At 43.8% G+C, this 20,135-nt stretch overlaps 2 protein-coding genes across 4 annotated transcripts; one reads left to right on the top strand and one right to left on the bottom strand.

The window, feature by feature from the left end:
• The first annotated feature begins 3,290 nt into the window (after nucleotides 1-3,290).
• Nucleotides 3,291-15,903, top strand: smarcad1a (SWI/SNF-related, matrix-associated actin-dependent regulator of chromatin, subfamily a, containing DEAD/H box 1 a). Of its 3 annotated transcripts, none has more exons than XM_034541683.1 (23): nucleotides 3,291-3,907; nucleotides 4,699-4,837; nucleotides 4,920-5,049; nucleotides 5,343-5,412; nucleotides 5,730-5,824; nucleotides 6,261-6,353; nucleotides 7,102-7,180; nucleotides 7,300-7,982; nucleotides 8,558-8,754; nucleotides 9,145-9,235; nucleotides 9,657-9,756; nucleotides 10,895-10,954; nucleotides 11,397-11,472; nucleotides 11,619-11,754; nucleotides 11,948-12,079; nucleotides 12,363-12,458; nucleotides 12,655-12,772; nucleotides 12,869-12,984; nucleotides 13,291-13,479; nucleotides 13,574-13,692; nucleotides 13,874-14,056; nucleotides 14,316-14,422; nucleotides 14,891-15,903. In XM_034541683.1, the coding sequence occupies exons 1-23, from the start codon at nucleotides 3,799-3,801 to the stop codon at nucleotides 14,950-14,952; spliced, it is 3,180 nt and encodes a 1,059-aa protein (XP_034397574.1). In that variant the 5' UTR covers nucleotides 3,291-3,798; the 3' UTR covers nucleotides 14,953-15,903. The 3 variants fall into 3 exon arrangements, with proteins under 3 accessions (XP_034397574.1, XP_034397575.1, XP_034397576.1); XM_034541684.1 differs by lacking the exon at nucleotides 3,291-3,907 and adding an exon at nucleotides 3,926-4,476 and having other exon boundaries at nucleotides 14,891-15,896; XM_034541685.1 differs by lacking the exons at nucleotides 3,291-3,907; nucleotides 4,699-4,837; nucleotides 4,920-5,049; ... (2 more) ...; nucleotides 6,261-6,353; nucleotides 7,102-7,180 and having other exon boundaries at nucleotides 7,360-7,524; nucleotides 7,668-7,982; nucleotides 14,891-15,896.
• A 563-nt stretch (nucleotides 15,904-16,466) lies between these two features.
• prf1.5 (perforin 1.5) lies at nucleotides 16,467-19,805 on the bottom strand. The gene is made up of 5 exons (XM_034542590.1): nucleotides 19,316-19,805; nucleotides 18,777-19,052; nucleotides 18,345-18,616; nucleotides 17,758-17,899; nucleotides 16,467-17,620 (listed from the first exon to the last, which is right to left on the bottom strand). Exons 2-5 carry the CDS (start codon nucleotides 19,044-19,046, stop codon nucleotides 16,733-16,735), a joined length of 1,572 nt encoding a protein of 523 aa, XP_034398481.1. The 5' UTR covers nucleotides 19,047-19,052; nucleotides 19,316-19,805; the 3' UTR covers nucleotides 16,467-16,732.
• Nucleotides 19,806-20,135: the final 330 nt, after the last annotated feature.

Below are 20,135 nucleotides of genomic sequence, written 5' to 3'. Positions count from 1 at the left end.
TGTGTACGGTATATCGCTGCCTGCCCCAAACTCTCTATTGAACAGACCACAATCACTTCGGGACAGCTTTAAGCAGCCAAACTCAAATCCTATTGGTCGATCTTGCACTAGTTTTTGCCCACTTCAAAGTCAACAACGTGTATGTACATAAACTGACGTTCAGTGTTTGCAGTAAATCCTCATGAGTCATGCAGTGGCTGTGAATGAAGTGGGCTTGAGTTCTGTTCTGTGGCCCGGTGGCGAGGTAAGACGTGTGATTAAAGTGATACAAATCTCTATCATCTCTCGGACGTGGTGGAAGTTAGTCTCTCCCCCCTTCAGCTCCTCTTTTATCTTTATATATTATATATTATATATTTTTTCTTGCTATCTCTGCTCTCTGTCTTACTCTCGCCTCCTCTCACCATATCAGTTATTTTTTAACATGAAATGTCCTCTGCCCTTCATATGGGTTGGTATGTGTTTGTCTCTGCGTGTATTTCTTGGTGGCTGGTGGGGAGCGGGGGGGGGGGGGGGGGGGGGGGGGGGGGTGTTTACATCCCAGACGTGTTACCACGGTGACAAGGTGCTCCCTGCCGCCGTCGGGTCTCGGCCAAGTTGGGCGCCATGGTGACTGGGTGGTGACAGACTTTGTGACGAGTCCGCCGGGACACCATGGTTGGGTCAACCTTAAGAACACGCACACAAAACGTTTGGCAGACAGAATGAACACACAGGACGTGCAGATGCGATCATTTAGCATATTACACACATGTACAGTATAGTATGAGAAGTACTCACACATACAGTATGCACGCTCAACGCCAACCCGCTGGATCTGTCGTTGCTAGTGCGTGTGTGTGCGTGTGTGTGTGTGTGGTGTGTGTGTGTGTGTGTGTGTGTGTGTGGGTGGGTGGGTGTGGTGTCTGATGTGGTTTGCATGCATTTCATGTGACTGTTAACATTAAATTGAACATTGGTTTTCAATATCACCTGCTTCTCTTTTGTAGTGTAAATGATTCCAGGCTTTTATCTCAGTTATCGCCTCAAGCCAAAACATCCATTAAAACATCCACAGTGTTCAGTGTGTGTGTGTGTGTTCATGTGTGTGTCTGTGTGCCTGGTGATATGTAACATGCGTTGTTGCATGTGAGCCTGCCTTCCTGTGTGTGGGTGTGTGTGTTTCCATACACACGTAGACATCCATGTAAACAGACACACATGCAACAACAAAGGCAAACAAATTAAATAAAACGACAACAAAAAAACGTTCATCCTCATGCAGATGTAAGACGCGCACACACAGTCACATACATATATACGCACACACAAAAACCTTGACCGGGAGGACAGGAGAAGGCAAGGAGCCACAGTTTGAGTCTCCTGCTGTGAGGGGTCATGACCCCTATCAGACTCTGTGTCAGTCTGCCTATTGTGCCCCGGGTAGAGCACAAACACACACACATACACACACGCATTAACTTACATGGTCTCCATGACGATGCTAGGGGGCGACAGTAAGGCGGCAGGATGGCGGGTTGGTGTTCTGATGAGAGGACCCAACCTCCTCATCGTAACACATTCACTGTATCTGAGCAAAGGCTCCAGGTGTAAGTGCATACAAGGGGTTTAGGACAACATGGAGGGCTCAGCATGTGATATGTACTGTACATTGTGTATGAAATGATATTATACTTTGATATTTCCTTTTGTTGTTGTTTTTTATTTTCAATAAGAATGAGGAGCAAATTATACAAGACAGTGAAGCTCTGCGTGTTTGTGTGTGTGTGTGTGCGTGTGTGTGTGTGTGTGTGTGTGTTTGCGTGCGTGCGTGCGTGCGTGCGTGCGTGCGTGCGTGCATGCGTGCATGCGTGTGTGTGTGTGGCAGGGAAGGGGGGTATCTGCCATTGACTTTGACCATCAAGAGATACAATGGCCGTGGTGCCTTCTGGGGGAAGTAACACATTATTGTGAGTCTGTTGCCAATAAAAATGTACTTGCTATCTCCAATGCGATCCTGTGTAAAAAATGCCATTCATTTGAATAAATTGTAATCTTTACCAATTTTGACAGACTAATCTGTGTCAGTGGACAAGCACAACACCAAGAGAGCCAAGACAACCTGGCGGGTGAAGATGCTGTTATTTTTTTTTTTTCAACAAGACATAACATTTGAGTCTTTCACTTAAACTTTAAAATAGCCTTGAACAGCTCTCACTAAACCGTTTCCAGATTAAGTGGGAGTGACTTCAATGTCACAATCCTAATAATCCTAATGATGCTTTATTCTTTTCTACCCTGCTATATTTTCCACTCCAATCAGTATTTTGGGACTCTTCATCTTTGCTTGAATTAGGAAGGCTAACACGTGCAATGGGACGCAGAGACCCAGCACAAGAGCTTGTTGTTTTGCCTCAGACGCAGTGTTAAGGTATTGCTGTTCTAGTCGGTGAAAGCTGTATTTGTCCTCACAAAACTACCCTCAACGAGAGCACACAAAACACACCCACACACAGATGAAGAAGTTACAAAGGGGCAGCATTCCAATACTTGCAGGTGGATCTCTTCACTTACCCGTATCCCATTTCGTAGAACATGTATGTGCTGCCCCCTTTTGATCAATAGATGTATGACAGTCTCTGACTCACCAGAAAATAAATCGTTGACAACACACATAAACAGGTGCTTTTGACAAACGATAAGGAAGAAGAAGTCAGCAGCTTTGTTGAAGAACGACATATTTTACATCCCATAAAACTGGCTTGTCACACAGATACTGGCTACATTGATGATGGCTGAATTCCATTAGGTTGTGGAATTATAGTTTTCGGGCACAGCTAAATGGAATGGAGCCATTGTTAATGTTAGGCGTTTCTCTGGTTTGACAGGTCAAGACATGCTCTGTGAGAAAGATCCACTGAAAGATGTTAGTGACAGCAGAGAATCATTTCAATTTGAAATACCTTTGAATTCTGAAAATATGCCAAATTGGATGTCAATCAAAGAGAATAGAAGATTATATAAACAATGGGCATAGCTCAAGTCTCCAGAAACTATAGGACCTCACGACTCTCAGAGTCCCAGGTCCACAGGTCACATCAGTCGTTATCCAGTCCAACAAGCTGTGTATAACCTGTGTATAACCTGTGTATAACCTGTGTATAACCTCACGTCCACAGACTGTAAAGAAGGTTCCAGAGGTGATGTTGGACCGCGTGTGAAGATGGTTCCTCTTCCATTATTATTACCACACTGCAACACGTCACATATTAGATCATGCTCGTGAAGTAAATAACAGAGACCTCGGGGGGGGGGGGGGGGGGGGGAGGGCATACAGTAATGAATGTATACGATTTGAGGCTGTAGAGCAAATTTTGAGCGAAAACGGAAGTAGGCCGCAGTGTACTCTCTTAAGTCATGCGTGAGTTTCCGCCCCCCTTCCCCGTTACTCTGCCCAATGAGTGGAGCCGGCATAGCATCCTCCAGGGCCGATGGAGTTCGCGGGAAACCGGCTGTAGTCGAGATACAAAAGCGTAACTGGACCCCGAATTACACAACCGTCTTTTATACAAAATCAATGTGTCATTAATCGACCTGTTTTAAACCGCCACGGTTAAAAACCGAGTAGTGACACCGCTTCAAAACCGCCGTGTGTCGAGGACCGCTGCCCCGGCTGCCATGCTAGCGTCGGACGTGTGCTAGCTAGGTTGTCTCATTGGCTAACGGGAACATTGTGCTTGATGCGACAGGACGGAGAGGATACTGCTGACTGGAGAGGGACAAAGGGCTGCCACTGTCAGACACGAACACATCGTTAACATGTTCAACTTGGACCGTTTTCGTTTTGACAATAAGACAGCAACGACCACAGATAAAGACCAGGACAGCGGGTCCAAAAGTCCGGAGTCTGAGAAGGAGAACAAGCCAGGTAACTAGCAGATGCTAAGCTATTTTACGGCGCTGTTAGCCAGATGTGTCAAGTAGGCTATCACTAGCAGTAGTTAAGTAGCATGGGGTTTTATCAACATGCTGTCTTTTGATACAGGGCAGAATCACTAAGTCCCACAGTAATATTTGGAACGAGAACCGACATAGTTTCTGATGTAAATTGATCTGCAACTCCTTAATGATTACAGTCAGAATGTGTACCTGTGTTGTAGCTGGGCAATATTGGCAAATCTAAATATCTCTGCATCTTGAAGTCAGTGTGTCAATGCCAATAATGTGAAGGTATTTAAAAAATGTGAATCTTTGAGACAATGTCATTATAATCACTTTAAGAAAAAATAAATAAAAATACTCTCGTCGTATACAAGTTAACAATAGTATGATGAGATCACAAATGTTAATATATCCCCCCACCTGTAGTCCATGTAGGTCAAAAAGAGGTGCCTGGGTGGCATGGCACAGTTCACCATTTGATTCACGGCCCCTCAGCTTCAGGTGTCCCTCTCATTGCCGTTGTCACCCCACAACATAGACAGTTGCATTACAATTGTAAGTAAGGCTCGCTTAAAGTCTACGATATTTGAATGTCATGTTGAGGACATATTTTGATACGTGAGGAAGGCAACAGGACATCGACATGCCCGAACCAAAGTAGCTGCAAACATTGGTTTGACTGCATTCCTTTCCTCTTGCATCCGCAAAAACAAAAACAAGTCAGCAGATGCATTCGCCGGAATGACTTGTTTTTGTTTTTTACATTTTGCTGTCCAGCTCAAATGAAACCGGTCAAAGCCACACCGAAGTCCCATGCCCGAGGAGTGATTTTTGAGGAAGTCCTTACAATTGACTTGGAGGAAGATGAGCTCCTCTCTGAAACAATGGCCAAAACACCATTAACCAAGAAGTCCAAGTAAGTGTAAAGTGAAATAAGAAATATATATATATTTCACATTCATGCTGAATACACTGCTTGACAATGCTGGTTCCAATAGGAATCCCATAGGGAAGTCATCCAAAAATGAGGCATCGGATCACACGGATGACGAGGACAACGAAATGGATGAGAAGATGAACGTTATACTGGAGATGTTTCCTCAGTTGACAAGGACGGAGCTGCTGGAGGTGAGTTGAGATGGAGGCTTTGCACCTTCTCAGTATAGAACACGTTAGCGCGACTGCATGAAAATCCCAAGACAACTCGCAGGATCCGTATTGCGCTGTTAATCACTGTCAAAGCTATCTTGATTGATTTTACTGACATGATTATACACCACCTTTATTCTAACATGTTATCATGATTAAGTATTTAATTGATCTGAAAGCCAGCTGTAATGTGGACACTGTTCATAAAAAACAATCCCATGAACTCTCCTGTTTTTCTCTGTTCAAAGCACCATGTTCTGTTCCATTTTCAGGTCATTGGGTCCACCAGCACATTGGATGGTGCTGTTGCTGCATGCCTTTTAAAGTTTGGTGATAAAGAAGGTAAATAGTAACTTTCAATTGGACATGAACAGGAGTTAAAAACCTTTCTGTGAGGCCGTAAAGAAGGCTTAGTTTATAGTCGGAGAACAGTCATCAGCTTCCCACAAAAAAACTATTAAAGTAATGAGTACAAGTTTTCTTTTTTTGTGTTTTATAATGTTCAACCATGTTGGGCTGATTTGCTGTACCATGACGCAAGTAAAAAAAACTAGATACAATAAATTATTGATTTTAGTGTACATTTCAAGTATGGGAAAATGTTGCAGCAAAAACCCAGTGCTGTAAATTAAAGCTGTATACCTACCTTGTCTTCTCAGCCCCAGACCAAGGCAGGAAGAGGAAGCAGGATGGATCGAGCAGTTCCCAGGACAGTGGTGAGGTTCAAACCAGCAAGAGGAGCAAGACAATAGTGGTAAGATTACTAATGATAACATGGTTTAAAACAAAACATAACATGTATGTTGAATATCTTGACATTTTAGTTTAGAGTACAACTAAAGCCATTTTAAGTGTTTTTACTGCGCACTGTACATTTCACACTCATCCTACACTGCATAAAAGCTACTGTTGGATTTGTTGCTCCTTATGTCCAACACACCTTGGACGTTACCATTTTCTTTACTTTTTTTACACAGACCAATAACACATGATGAACGATGCATACTATAGACACTGCACATTCCACATATAGATTATAATAAGAATCATGTGTTGAGGGGGATGAGGTAAATCAGTATGAGCTTATTTGGCTTTCCCTTTAACACCAATTGCAAATCTCCATGGGTTTTGGTTTAATTTAATTTAAGTGGTAAGGTTTGTTTTCACCTTGCTTGTATTTAAACCAAAAGATTTCTGATGAGAACAACAGCGAGCCGAGCTGGGAGAAGCAGGAAGCCATGGTCCGAAAGCTGCAGAAAAAGTTTCCCGACCAGGACAAGGAGGTGAGGCTGCACAGACACTTTTTACACTTACACTGTTTATACTCTGATAACACTACACTACACTACAGTGTGTGTGTGTGTGTGTGTGTGTGTGTGTGTGTGTGTGTGTGTGTGTGTGTGTGTGTGTGTGTGTGTGTGTGTGTGTGTGTGTGTGTGTGTGTGTGTGTGTGTGTGTGTGTGTGTGTGTGTGTGTGTGTGTGTGTGTGTGTGTGTGTGTGTGTGTGTGTGTGTGTGTGTGTGTGTGTGTGTGTGTGTGTGTGTGTGTGTGTGTGTGTGAGAGACTGACTCTGTGATGTGTCATATGATGCAGTATAATGTGATGTTGCACAAATCCTTTTTTGGCAAGAAAAGTTAATTAATGAATGAATTAATAAAGGAGATGTTTTCACTGCATTATACAAAAGGTAATCGAGAGGGTGTTATGGCCTTCTTTAACCTAACACTAGCTCAATACATCATTAGAACTACTTGTGCCAAGAAATTATTAAGTTTTTAAATATAAATTCAATCATTTATTTACTAATCCCCTGAAATGTGAGCGTTTATGCAAATAAGCACTATAACAAAGTAAAAAGATATCATTTAGAATTTTGTTTTTTTACACTGACAACAAGATCTATATTTCTGATTGGTGGTGAAAAAAATATATAGTCTAGAGCCATTTATACCAGCTGCTATGAAAAAAAAATACAGCCTAGTGCATCTTGTATTTTAGTTCTGACTCTGGCTGATGTCTGTCTTTCTGTAGGAGCTGAGGATGGTGCTGCAGGAACACGACTGGAACGTTGAGGATGCTCTGCAGGTTCTACAAATGTTCTCAGACCCAGGTACAAACACAACCCCCGTCAACCGAATTTAGCCATCTTTTCACTGACCTCATGTATGTGTGTACCTAACTGATTCTGACACAGACTCACGTTGTTTTTCTTTATTTTTCTGTTGTCAGATGACACCAGTTTCAGCCCACCTGAAACAGAAGAAAAGCAATCGAAGAGTAAAGACGAGTCAAGCCCGGACCACAGGAAGTTGAAGCACCACAAAGATCACAGAGACAGTGAAAGTAGGAGAAATGGAAAGGACCACAGAAATATGAGTGGAACAGAGGAGGAGAGTGAAGATGACACGGACACTACAAAGGACAGTGAAGATTCAGACTCAGAACCCCATGAAGGTGCAAAAAACAGAAGTAGCCCTCCCACTTTGTCTACATGGCTTAAACAAAGTTCTGACTCGGTATCCTCAGCCTCTTCTGTCAAAAAAACAACTACCTCTTCCTCCCTGAAGCCATCCTCCTCCTCTTCCTCCACTGCTCAGATGCTGTCCAGATTTGCCAGTGGGACCAGTATAGCTAAGAAGCAGGCAGTCGAGAGGAAGATGAAGGCACTTGCCTCAAACGAACATGTCAGTTCTGAAGAGGAAAATGACGCGGAAGAGGAAGCGGTGAGCAGTGAATTTGAGGACTCCGACGAAGAGCTGGATTCTAAAGGCGGCATGACGGATCTGAAGAAAGAGATGCTCAATTTCTTCCGGGATGCGTCGATCGATGAGCTGTCGCTAATTGCTGGGTGCTCTGTTAAAAAGGCCCAGAAGATTCTGGAACTGAGGCCCTTTGAATCCTGGCAAAGCCTGGTGAGAGACTGTGTGCGTGTGTGTGTGTGTGTGCAAATGAGACAAAAAAACATGAAATAGCCATCATGCAGGTGATTCCTTCATTTCAATTACAACAGTTTGCACAAGTTATCAATGGGGAAAAGATGTAAAAACAAAGGGCGACAGTCAGTCGATCCTGCTAATGAACTCCTGTAAAATTACTTTGGGGCCTGTGACTGTATTTACTTATTGAGCGCTTCACACCGCCGTCCTCTGTAGAGACGAGACGTTCTTGACAAGCTATTGAATAGCAGAACTCTCCTCCTGACAGTATCTCGCCTCATTTTGTTGTCTTTTTATTTTCCAAACTACCTTCTGTCAACAGCGAATAATTGCTTTCTGTTATGGTGCATAATAATTCTGACAGGGTGTCATGTTGCAATAATAGGGCAGTGAAATATTGATTATCTGTGTTGTATAAACCAAACTCCATGACGGTGAAGTAATTCAGTGATTCTCAAACATGTTGTCCCGTCAATGACTTATCAGAGAACTTACTACTAGATTGTGGTCAATGGATTCTGTCGAGATACTCAGCATTCTCTCCCCTTCAGGTTGAGCTCTTCGTTAAGGCCAATGGGTTGTCGGAGTCTTTACTGCTGGGCTGCAAAGTCGTCCTCAAAGAGCGGAAGGTCGTCCTGGGGCTGATGTCCCGATGTAAAACCATTTCCTCAAAAATGGTCAAACAGGTCACTGAGGTGATGGAGAGTGGCACAGGGGCCATGAAACAGCCCATCCTGCTCAACAGCCAGTGAGTAAAATGTACACGTACTGTAATTAGAAAGGTGTTCAGATCTCTGCCAGGTGAGTCTGCAACGACCGCGTCTTCAATGATCGAATGAATACAAACCAGCGTATCAAAGAGTCAATGTTTTTCACTCGCGCGTCTCAAACAGATGTACTCTTGTTTGCATTCATGCCACCGTCTGCACCGGTTTACATTTTAAGTCTACTTTTCTGACAAGATGCATGTAAACGTGAGGTCGATGTCCAATATGAAAGGCACTGAATACATTTAGCTACGTTTTGCAACCTAAGAGGAGCAGTGAGTGCTGTTCTCTGCACACCGTTTCGTTACGTACAGTATGTGCTTTTAAATAAGTATTTTTTTTTTCTCAGTCTGTTATTGGTTGTCTTTCAGAAACCAGCTGAAACCCTATCAGCTGATTGGTCTAAAGTGGCTGCTGCTTCTGAATGAGCACAAACTAAGTGGCATCCTCGCTGATGAAATGGTGAGGCACCAGGCGTATGACCTGTGGGAAGTGACACGGTTCACAAGGCCAAAGTCGAAAACAAACTTAAGTGTAAACGTTTAATACGCCAAGCAGGACAGCAGGTGTTTACAGCTTGTTTAGGTCCCCACTTGATGAGTGTTACTGCGCCTCAATCAAAGAGGGTTTTGTGTGGATGTGTAACCGTCCTGCAGGTGAGTAAACAATCAGAAAGTACAGGGAAGAAAGAAGACGTGTACGAGCAGCACAGGTTTAGTAAAGCTGCTCTGCTGTCGACGCTTAGGTTATTGCTGTTGAAAAGCAGATGTTCAAATATCTTTTCATGGCCGTCCACTTGGCTCTTTCTTTATCTTTGTGTTTGATATCTGACTGATTCTGTATCTCTCCATCTCTCTTTCACCCTCTTCTTTGCTCATCTCAGGGTTTGGGGAAAACTATCCAGGCTATAGCGTTTCTGGCCCAGCTTTACGAGAACGGAATAGACGGTCCTCACCTCATCACGGTTCCGGCCTCCACATTGGGTAACATACTCTTATTTGATGATTTTAAGCATAACAGCATGTGGTGTCTGTTGTCTAAGGCCATATTTGATAGTTTTTTGTTTGAAAACAAACCTTTTTGTGAGGAGGAAAAAAAGTAAACTGGGTGTAGTTTCTATAAGAGTAGTTCTCTCGTCACCTCACCTGTTTCTCTGGTGTATCTCAACTAATTGCTTGAATTTGCTATAGATGCTAGTTTGTGTCTATTCCGACTTGGTTGGAGCAGCAGGTTATAGACACTTTTACAGCCATAAATAGTTATTGGTGTTAGCTGGAGGCAAACACGTAATGTGTATAACCCCAGAGTTGAAATGTCCTCTTTCTGTGTTGTTTGGTGCCAGAATCAATAATCCGTACATTTCACATGACAGCTGTTATTTGGGGCTCTAACAAGCTACAATATCGGCGGAGCATTTTGAGATAAAATGTTACTAACAGGGGAGCTAACCGCTCACACTTAAGGCTAGACCAGGGGTTAGCAACCTTTCTTATACCAAGAGCCTACATGTTTTATATATATATATATATATATATATATATATATATATATATCTGGAAACGCACCCGAGGACGGATACGTTTTTAATAACGTACGCCTTAATATACCGGAGCTCTGCAAATCATGATTAGCCACCTGCAGGGAAAGACACTTGACATATATATATATATATATATATATATATATATATATATATATATATATATATATATATATATATATATTTATTTTTTTTTTTTTTTCAAGATAAGAGGGGTTTTTTTCGTCAAAGCTTCAGGGAGCAGCAACTGAGGGGTTGAAAAGCAGCATGCGGCTCCGCGGTCTTATTTTCTAGTCCTGTAATACATTAAAAAAGTAAAGTATTCCCTATTCCTGAGCGGCCTGTTCCGCCAGTAGAGACTGATTTCTGGTGGCGCTTGCTGTACACCACAATACATCACATCAATACAGCATCATAGAGTGGAGCGTCAGTTTGATTTTCAATATTTACAGTCGGACTGCAGCATTCAAGTTTGTTTGTTGAACTTCTTGTAGCTCATTTTCCATTTCCCTTCATTTTCCTTTGTAAAATGAGCTACTGAATCAATCTTTAATCTGATTTATGCCCATTCTGTCTTGCAGATAACTGGGTCAGAGAGCTGAAGCTGTGGTGCCCCACCCTCAAAGTTCTCGTCTATTGTGGTACGACTCCCTTTTCTTCTGTTTACATTGAAACCTCACATGTTGTCTTCCTTACCTGGAACCTGTGATTGATCTGGGTACCTTAAAGGGCAACGTTGCTATTTCTCTACCTGGACTCTTTTTACCTGTGTATTTGTGATGAACAGAGACAACAATTCTTTAACATTGGTTCAGTTTTGAGGGATAACACTGTAACGGTTAGCCGTGAAATAAGCTGCAAGGGCAGTTGCGCAGCGTCAATGTAATGTTACGTCCACCTAAAAGTGTTTTAAGTGTGAGGACATCGGGTCGAGGTTGAAAAATGCCAAAGTAACCCTTCTAAGTGTTCAGTGTGATCCAGCGTATGTTCTTGTGCTGTTGTCAGCCTGCACTCGGCTCTATCCAGGGACTTTCCAGTCTTGAATAGTGTGTGTGTGTGTGTGTGTGTGTATGTTCTACACAGGATCTGTGGAGGACCGCCGCTACCTCAGACACGACCTACTCAATAATGATACTGATTGCAACGTCATTGTGACCACGTGAGCAACGCACACAACCCGCCTCCATTATTTTTAACAGATTTCCGTGCTTGTGTCCACATGGGCATTAAGAGCCTCAAGCAACGTGTCACTCACACCTAAACTTTTTTTTTTTTCCCGGTTTGCTTGTTTGTTTTGTTTTCCAGCTATAACATGGCCATCGGAAACGAAAGCGACCGCAGCCTTTTCCGTAAGCTGCCTCTGAAGTATGCTGTGTTTGATGAAGGTCACATGCTGAAGAACATGAACTCTCTGCGCTACCGCCACCTCATGGCTATTAACGTTAGTTCACTGACATTTTGTAATGTATTTTCTTCCACCACCAGCCGTCTACTTCTGTGGTTTCTTCATATCTCTTATCGGAATAATTTTCCTTCCTATCAGAAAGAAGTATTGCAACTTACCCGTGGTTGATCTCTCTCTCTCTCTCTCTCTCTCCTTTCTTTCTTTTCTCTCTTCTCTTCTCCCCCTGTAGGCAGAGCATCGCTTGCTGCTGACAGGAACTCCTTTACAGAACAACCTCTTGGAGCTGATGTCTCTCCTGAACTTCATCATGCCTTCTATGTTCTCCAGCTCCACTACTCAGCTTTCCAAAATGTTTTCTATGGTGAGTTAGACCTCAATGCCTTCCGAAGCCGGGTAGATGCATATCTCCGATGGCCGTAACACTCCTGGTGCTTCATTAAATCGCAGGCTGTGAGGAGACATCTTCACTTTGATCTTATTCTGATTGTATCTTCTGGCCTTCCACTGACTTCTAGTCCCTTTTTTTCAAGTATAGAAACAACAACAAATGTTTTACCTTGCAAGTTAAATAGCTAGCCCCAAAAAGTCTTAATAGTTCATTTTTTTTATTTTTGCCCATCTGACTAAAGTTTTGTCTATCTCAGAAATCCCATGAGGAGCAGAGCCGCTTTGAGAGGGATCGTATTTCTCAGGCCAAACTCATCATGAAACCTTTTATCCTCAGAAGAGTCAAGAGTGAGGTGAGTTGATGAAGTTCAGGTTACAGATTTGTATTGTGTGGATACTATGTTTATGGAAAGTAAGTGTGTTCTGTAGGGAAATGTTGCATAACGATGGTTTACCACATCTCAAAGACAGATTTTCTAGGACATCATAGTCGAAGTTCAAACCCTGGGTAAATATTGTATATAACATATGGTCTTTCCCTTTTTCCAGGTCCTCAAGCAGCTGCCAGCCAAGGAAGATACGGTTGAGTCCTGTCCAATGAGTGAGAAACAGCAGGCTCTCTACCAGACCCTCTTTAACCAACTCAAGGCTTCTACGAGTGGCGAGAGTAAGGCTGATACACTGCTTCTGGTTGTACATCACGGTGTTGTTTTGTGCAAATTAAAAAAAAAGTATCAATTTCCCTCGTGCTTTTTCTTTGCAGAACGTGAGTTGTGTAATGTGATGATGCAGTTGAGGAAGATGGCCAACCACCCGCTGCTTCATAGACAGTACTACACCACCGAAAAGCTCAAAGCCATGAGCAAACTCATGCTCAAGGTCAGTCTCACGGGCATCTTTCCGTCTGTTTGATTTGTAGCAAAAGACTTTAGTTAAGAATATTTCTCTTGACGTGTTCTTCTTGACTTGAGGCTCAGACACCAAGCGCTCCAATGACTTGTTGAAGTATTTGGCTAGTGGGTAATTGTGTTATAACAATGACCATGGAAAATTCATGGTGTTCATTGTGTATAATCCGTATTGTTTGTTATTCCACACTCATGTCCATCCTTTTACCAAATGTGGGGCATTGCTCTGTCTCCCCTTGTTAAATGTTTCCTCCATCCTTCTTCCTCTCCTCCATAGGAGCCAACTCACTTTGACGCAGACGCAACTCTGATCCAGGAGGACATGGAAGTGATGTCAGACTTTGAGCTCAACCGTCTGTGCCAGCAGTACTCCTCCATCAGCTCCTACCAGCTAGAAAAGAATCTCCTACTTGACTCTGGCAAATTCCACCACCTCACGGAGCTGCTGGCCTCGCATAAAAACAAGGTAAATACAAATGTGCCGGGTCGGGTCTGTGATGCATGCAGCAGGAGTGCAGACTGCATGTCCTAAGGAGGTCGACTTTCCTTTCATCTTCCAGGGGGACCGAGTGGTGTTGTTCAGTCAGTTCACCATGATGCTGGACATTGTGGAGGTGCTGATGAAACATCTGAAGCATCGCTACGTCAGACTGGATGGATCTACGCCCATCGCGGACAGGTCAGCACATTGAAATCCGTTTTAGCCAACAAGGCAGTATCATGACGCATAACTGTATTCATTCTGCTACTTCGTGGTGAAAAATGATGACGTCACAGTCCAACAATGTTTTGTATTAAACTCTGAACATAACATGAATTGTGTCACATGTAATTGCTCAGGTGTTTTCTTTGTCCTGCAGGATTGGGTTGATTGATGAGTACAACACGGATGCTGACATATTTGTGTTCCTGTTGTCAACACGTGCTGGTGGCCTGGGCATCAACCTCACCTCAGCCAACGTCGTCATCCTACATGACATCGACTGCAATCCCTACAACGACAAGCAGGCAGAGGACAGATGTCACCGTGTCGGCCAGACCAAGTAAGATGAAATCTGTAGATGATACATTATTCTTATGGGGTGAGTTTTTCCAGACGAGGTCTTGTGGTTCTTGATTCATGTCAGCAATTAGACAGAAAACACGTTGGCTATTTCTGATGGAATTTAAATCTCAAACTAATACAGTGGGTGTTCGTTGAAATTACAGGACCTCCTCTGGTAAAAAAAATAGTCCCTTTTCAGAGCAGTCCTTCATGTATTGATACCCTGTATGACTCATGTGCCTCACTGTGGCCATCAGGATTGTAAAGGTGATCAAGCTGATCAGTAAGGGCAGCATAGAGGACTGCATGCTGCAGCTGAGCCAGAAAAAACTGAAGCTGGAGCAGGACATGACGGCTGCTGAAGGTGAGGAGATGTTCACACATGCATATACGCTTTCTTGACTGCAGGGACTCAATTTCTGTAATACATACATTACTTTTTTTTTTTGGATTGAACTATGCAATCTAATTAATCAACACAACGAAAAAGCAGGGTAGATTTCATTTGGGAGTGTTAACCACCAAGGCCCAAGCTATAGCTCCTAAACGTACTCCTCAAAAAAGACTTACAAATGAATGCTTTAAGTAACGTTCATCATTCAGGAATGAGGTGAAGCAGATCCCAGAACTGCTCTGTGACTTCCAGCTCGGTTTGTGTTTGTTTTACCTCGTTTCAAGCCTGTGAAGAGAATATCCTACACAGCCTAAACCCTGAGATGGCCATGAGTATCTGTTGATCGAAGTATATCTAAAAGTCCAAAGTATAGAAAATCTGTTTGACCGTGTGAATTCTCTGCAAATGAAAACCAATAAAGCATCATGTCTTCTTCAGGTGGTGAAGGAACCATACCCGAAGACATGGCGTCTTTGCTCAAAGCCTCACTGGGACTGTGATCGGCAAACGTGAAACTTGACTGTACAAACACATTGTTGATGGCATTCCTGTGATTCTGTTTAGGCTTCAGTGTTGTGACCGAACACACACTTTTGTGTCTATACTGGGAAAACTACTGGGAACCAATACGCTGCCATGGGGGAAAAAGTTCTGATATTGAGATCTAACTTACTGTGTAGCATGGTAGCTGTGCCTAAAACACTATTTTTACATGCACACAGTTTTTTTCTCCTACTTTGACGAGATCAAAATATAAATGTAGTGCGCTCCACATGTTACAGAAGGATTCTGTAGGCGCTCGAAAGAAAGTGGTTTAAAAGTTCAGATAAAAGCGTCAGTAATGCAGCATGCATTGGACAAAGGTCACTCATTTAAGTTAACGCATTCCAATAAAGGTACTGTATGCTGCGAAGGAGAGCGATGGAGTGGTAGATTTCTATACCACCCTTCATACCTGACGAGGTTGCATTTTTCCTGAAGTGCTGCTCTTACTTTCCAGTGCTTAAACGATACAGGAATGTCCTCTGACGCCAGACCTGATCAAACATTGTTGACACTTGTGGTGAGAAAGTCAGCCACGTGTCTGACAGATTGTTTTCTCTGGCAGTGTTAAGTGACGCCTTTCATCCTGATATCATATTTTACATGAATTTTCTTTGCAAAGGCCGACCTTTCTAGACTGAACATACATGGTCGTGTGGGTGTAGTCGATGAAATCTAGTACACGGAAACCCCAGTTTTTCTTCAGTGTAAAACTACAAAAAACTCTTCTTTGCCGTTTCTACTCCTTTTAAATCTCTTGAGAGGTTGATGAAGCAGCTGCTGCATTCGTACTGTATAAGTGGCGTGTGTGTTCTAAGTGTACACGTGTTAATGTTAAAGCTTTTACTAAGTCATTTGTATGTTTTTAAGGTTCCTGTTAGAACTAAATAATAAAAATTGGAATAAAAGTTTGTGGTCATGCCTGCAGTGATTCAGCAGTAGGAGCTGCCAACAGAAAAATGAGCTCTGAAGCTTTCATCATGTAGGAATTATTGATATTCTTACACTGCATGTGGTCTGACACCAGGTCTGGTTTCCACTCATCTCCTTCAGAAATAGAAACTTTTTTTTAGTTTTATTTTTGAATGGGAGTCTGCTAAGAGACAACAATTCTCTTAGCAGAGAATTATTACATTTAATGCTAATTTGTGAAGAACTATAAATATAAACTGTTTTACTACGGTTTAATGATCTTTAGATATGTAGACTGATACAAAATGAATTGGACTTAATCCAATTGTTCTGAAAGGATCCACGATGTTCCTCCTACGCGTGAACAATTCACATTTTCTATTTGTTTGCTTTTTTCTTGAGTTATTCAGTGTGTTGCTTTTGTTACTGTACATACAAATATAGACATCAGCCACTTCAAAGAGTAAGTTTGTAGAAATGTGTTTTGTTTCCCTAGTGGGTGTCAATACATTATCTATATGCTCCTTTGTATCCGACTTAAGACAACAGTAGCCTAAATGCCCTTCATCAGAATCACTTTATTTTTTTTACGTACAGCAGATGCACAAAGACTTAAACTTTGGTTGAACAATACTGAAATATTAAAAGTAATTTATATAAAAAGACAACTGACCAACAATTACAAAATGATGTGAGAAAAGGGTGAGTTTGTTTGGCATCCAAAATGTTGACACATTGACTGGCTCTTGGCTCTTATATGTGATACCCGAAAGAGTTAACGAAGAAAAAGCTTAAATCTACATAAACGTGTTGTAATCCAATAATCTACTCGGCATTGGGGGAGTACCGCCCACACCTGTAGCCTGTCAAGTGAGCGTCACACGTGATGGTGTAGGTGAAATAGAGCACTCCTTTGCTCAGCTGACAGCTCAGAGCGTGAGTTCCTCTCTCGGGGAAGACGACGCATCTCCCCGCTACGTCATTGTAGAACACGTCTCGATCCCAGACTTCGAACCTCATCGCCTGACCCAGTTCCACCGATCCAAAGTCGTAGGTCACGTTCCACGCCGGGTCGTTGTTGTCCATCACTGTCTCGGTCTCCTCGTACACGCCGTTGTAGAAGATCTTCACATAGGCGTCTGTCTTGGTGAAGGTGTCTGCCCTCAGGCCGGCCGCCCTGTGGATCTCCAGTCTGAGCGTTCCCCTTCCAGCCCGTAGAGGACAGCAGTTGTGATCCAGGTTGGGAGTCGGGGAGCAGTTCTTGAAACGAGCCTGGTCCGCCAGCAGCTGGTTATCTTTAATATACTCTGTGACGGTGGTTTTCAGATGCACACTGATCTGGGAGTCCTCCACCAGGTGGTGCAGAGGGAAGATGGCGTAAGAAACCACATCGGGGTTTTCGTGGAGGCTGCCCATCCAGCTCTGGTATGCTTCAGATGGGTCCTCCTGGTAGAGGATGTCGGGGAAATACCTCTCCCCGCCGATGACCTCAATCTTATGGGTCATGAAGCCTTGGTAGAAGCCCATGCTCATGTTGCCCTTCAGGAGGTTATCGCACTTGTTGGAGAAGGAGGCATTGCCAGGCAGGAAACCGAGGGCCATTCGGAGTTCAAAGTTCAGGCAGTTTTTGATGTCCGACTCTGAGAAGCCCTTCAGTGTGGCCAGGCAGGTCCTGAAGGCAGTGATTCGCCTCACCTTACCACCAAGCTGGACCTAGGAGACAAACAAATAGTGAAATGAAGGCTTTCTTTTTAAAATCTTTAGCATTGTTGGCACTAAAACCTCCATCAAAAGGACACTCTGCTGCAATTGTGCTAAGGCAGGAAAAGACCCGCGTGTGAGTCCCTGACCTGGTGTATGTAGTGCGTCCCATAGGTGTCTATCAGCCGTCTGTACAGGGCTCGGTTATGGCTTGTATTCAGGCTCTGTGGGAGTCTCTTCAGATGCTTTGTGAACTCTGCACTCAGCTGGGGATGGTCGGCCAGTCTGTAGCTGAAAAAACAAAAAGCATGTTGCGTTGAAACACGCGTAACACAATGAAAATAAAAATGTCACTCTTATCGTGTCAAACAATAAACAGACGAGTTCACCACCAGATCGCACTGTGAGCCGCTGTAACTTCATTTTGTGTGCTTTCTATTCATGTCCAGGAACATCTGCACGCAGGTGACCTACAGACGTCAACAACACGTTGGCTTTCTTTACATGCAGGGGGGATGGCCGTAAACAAATTAGCCAGTATCACCAGATCGCAATAACTGTAATATACTTCTTTTTTTTTTTAACTGGCATTTTTTACATTATTATCCCTATTGTCAACATGTAATGTTCGGACGTGACAAAACCAGCATTCCTCTGCCCGCCAACAGTTAATTCAAAGCCGTTGACCTCATCGCTGCATATAAATGCAAAGGCCCGTTATATCCAGCCTCTTTACCTGTAGTAGGTGCAACTGATTTCATGGATGGCAAAAGTGGCCTTGTCCGCGCTGTGCTGCGAACGGGCAAACTTTGCCAAGTCTGAGCGGCTTCCTCCCAGCACTGCCTTGCCGATATTTTCTAAACTCAAGCCCAGGCCCCAGTTATTGTTGACCATGGAGCTGGAGCTCCGCAGCAGGGAGTCCACCGAGTGGTGGAGGGCACTAGAAAGATGCTTACTGCAGCGGCTGAAGGGACGCCAGTCCAGCACCGCAGCTGGGAGCCTCTGGATCTGAGGAGGAGAGATAAAGGAATACAGAGGGAGGGAGAAAAAAAAACACATGGCGGAAAGAAAAGAAAGAAACGGTTGGAATTAAGTGAAGTGAGTCGAGACTGTTTGAAGGCACAATGGAAAGAGTGAGCCGAGGGGGGCTGAGTTTTATTGCGCTCACCTGTCCTGCTTGGAAGCGGTTTGGACACAGTGTACAGCTGTGGTTGTCCGCCAGATGTGCTTTGACATTGATGACGTACGCCCCCGTGCGACGCATCCGCACCACATCGAAACCCTCTCCTGCCAGGTTGTGGCCCGGGACAAAAGGGGCTTTCTCACACTCTGACCCTGAGCCAACCCGACAGCCTCGGACCCCGCAGACCTCCAAGAGGACCAGGACAGTCAGTGTGAGCCCGACGACGTTGCTCCGTGGGTTTCCTCCAGCTTTCATGGTTGCCTGATTTGAACGACACACAGAGAGTGAGAAAATAGCCGGTTAAGTCTACTTCTTAGCAGTAACACAAGTGGAGTGTCTGATACTGAGCCCATTGTAGGCGGTTCCATTACTCTGCCTATGTCTGTGACACAGTACATTTAGATGAGATTTTAATCCTCCCTGCTTTATAAACTGGAGTAATCCTGCCACAGATGTGTCAACCCCCCACCAAAGAAAACGTGCACAACAGAGACGCACACCGCAGCGTGGACATGCACTCTTACCGTGGACTGTACTGCCTGTGTTGTCCTTCAGATTGTGTCTTCTTGTGGGAGTTGTTCTCTGCTTGCTGAAATCCGCTCCAGATTTTAACAGCCGAGAAAAACACATTGGTCGTGCCTCCCTCTTTTTATGAATCCCATCGATGGCCGCAGCTCACTGTAAAAGATGAGATGCAAATGGCCTGGAAGGCTCTTGATCCTGCTGGAAATGAAATCACGGTTGAGAGAGCTTTGGCTTTACTGGCACGCTGTGCTGAAAGCCCGCTGGGTGCACACTTTTGTCCGTCCTTTGCCCTATTAAAAAGAGAAAAAGACCAAGGGTGGGTGTTCCCCTGCTTCAGGGCTGTGTGGCTGTCTCTTTGTCCCTCTTCCTTTCTCTCTCTCTCTCTCTCTCCCTTTCTCCCCATTTCCTTAGCATGAGTGGGTTTGTTTTCATGTTCGTGACCCAGCTCTATGAATCCTTTACAGCTGTGTGCGTGTGCGTGTGCGTGTGTGTGTGTGTGTGAGAGTGAGTGAGTGAGATTCTTCTATAGTCATAAGAGAAAAAGATGCACATCTGTCTGAGCACGGCCCTGTGCACGTGAGCGTACAGTACTTGTGTGTGTCTGTTGGAGTGACTGTGTGTGTGTGTGTGTGTGTGTGTGTGTGTGTGTGTGTGTGTGTGTGTGTGTGTGTGTGTGTGTGTGTGTGTGTGTGTGTGTGTGTGTGTGTGTGCAGAATGTCTGAGCCATCCTGTCTGTGTACTGATAACCTTGCCCTTGGCTTGACGTTGTCTGTTTATGAATGTTGGTGGTTTCCAGTCAGGTCGGGGAAGATAATTGTC

Source organism: Cyclopterus lumpus, chromosome 9 (genome assembly GCF_009769545.1).
Source record: "Cyclopterus lumpus isolate fCycLum1 chromosome 9, fCycLum1.pri, whole genome shotgun sequence".
Lineage (NCBI taxonomy): Eukaryota > Metazoa > Chordata > Actinopteri > Perciformes > Cyclopteridae > Cyclopterus > Cyclopterus lumpus.
This window is presented reverse-complemented; position numbering and strand designations above follow the sequence as displayed.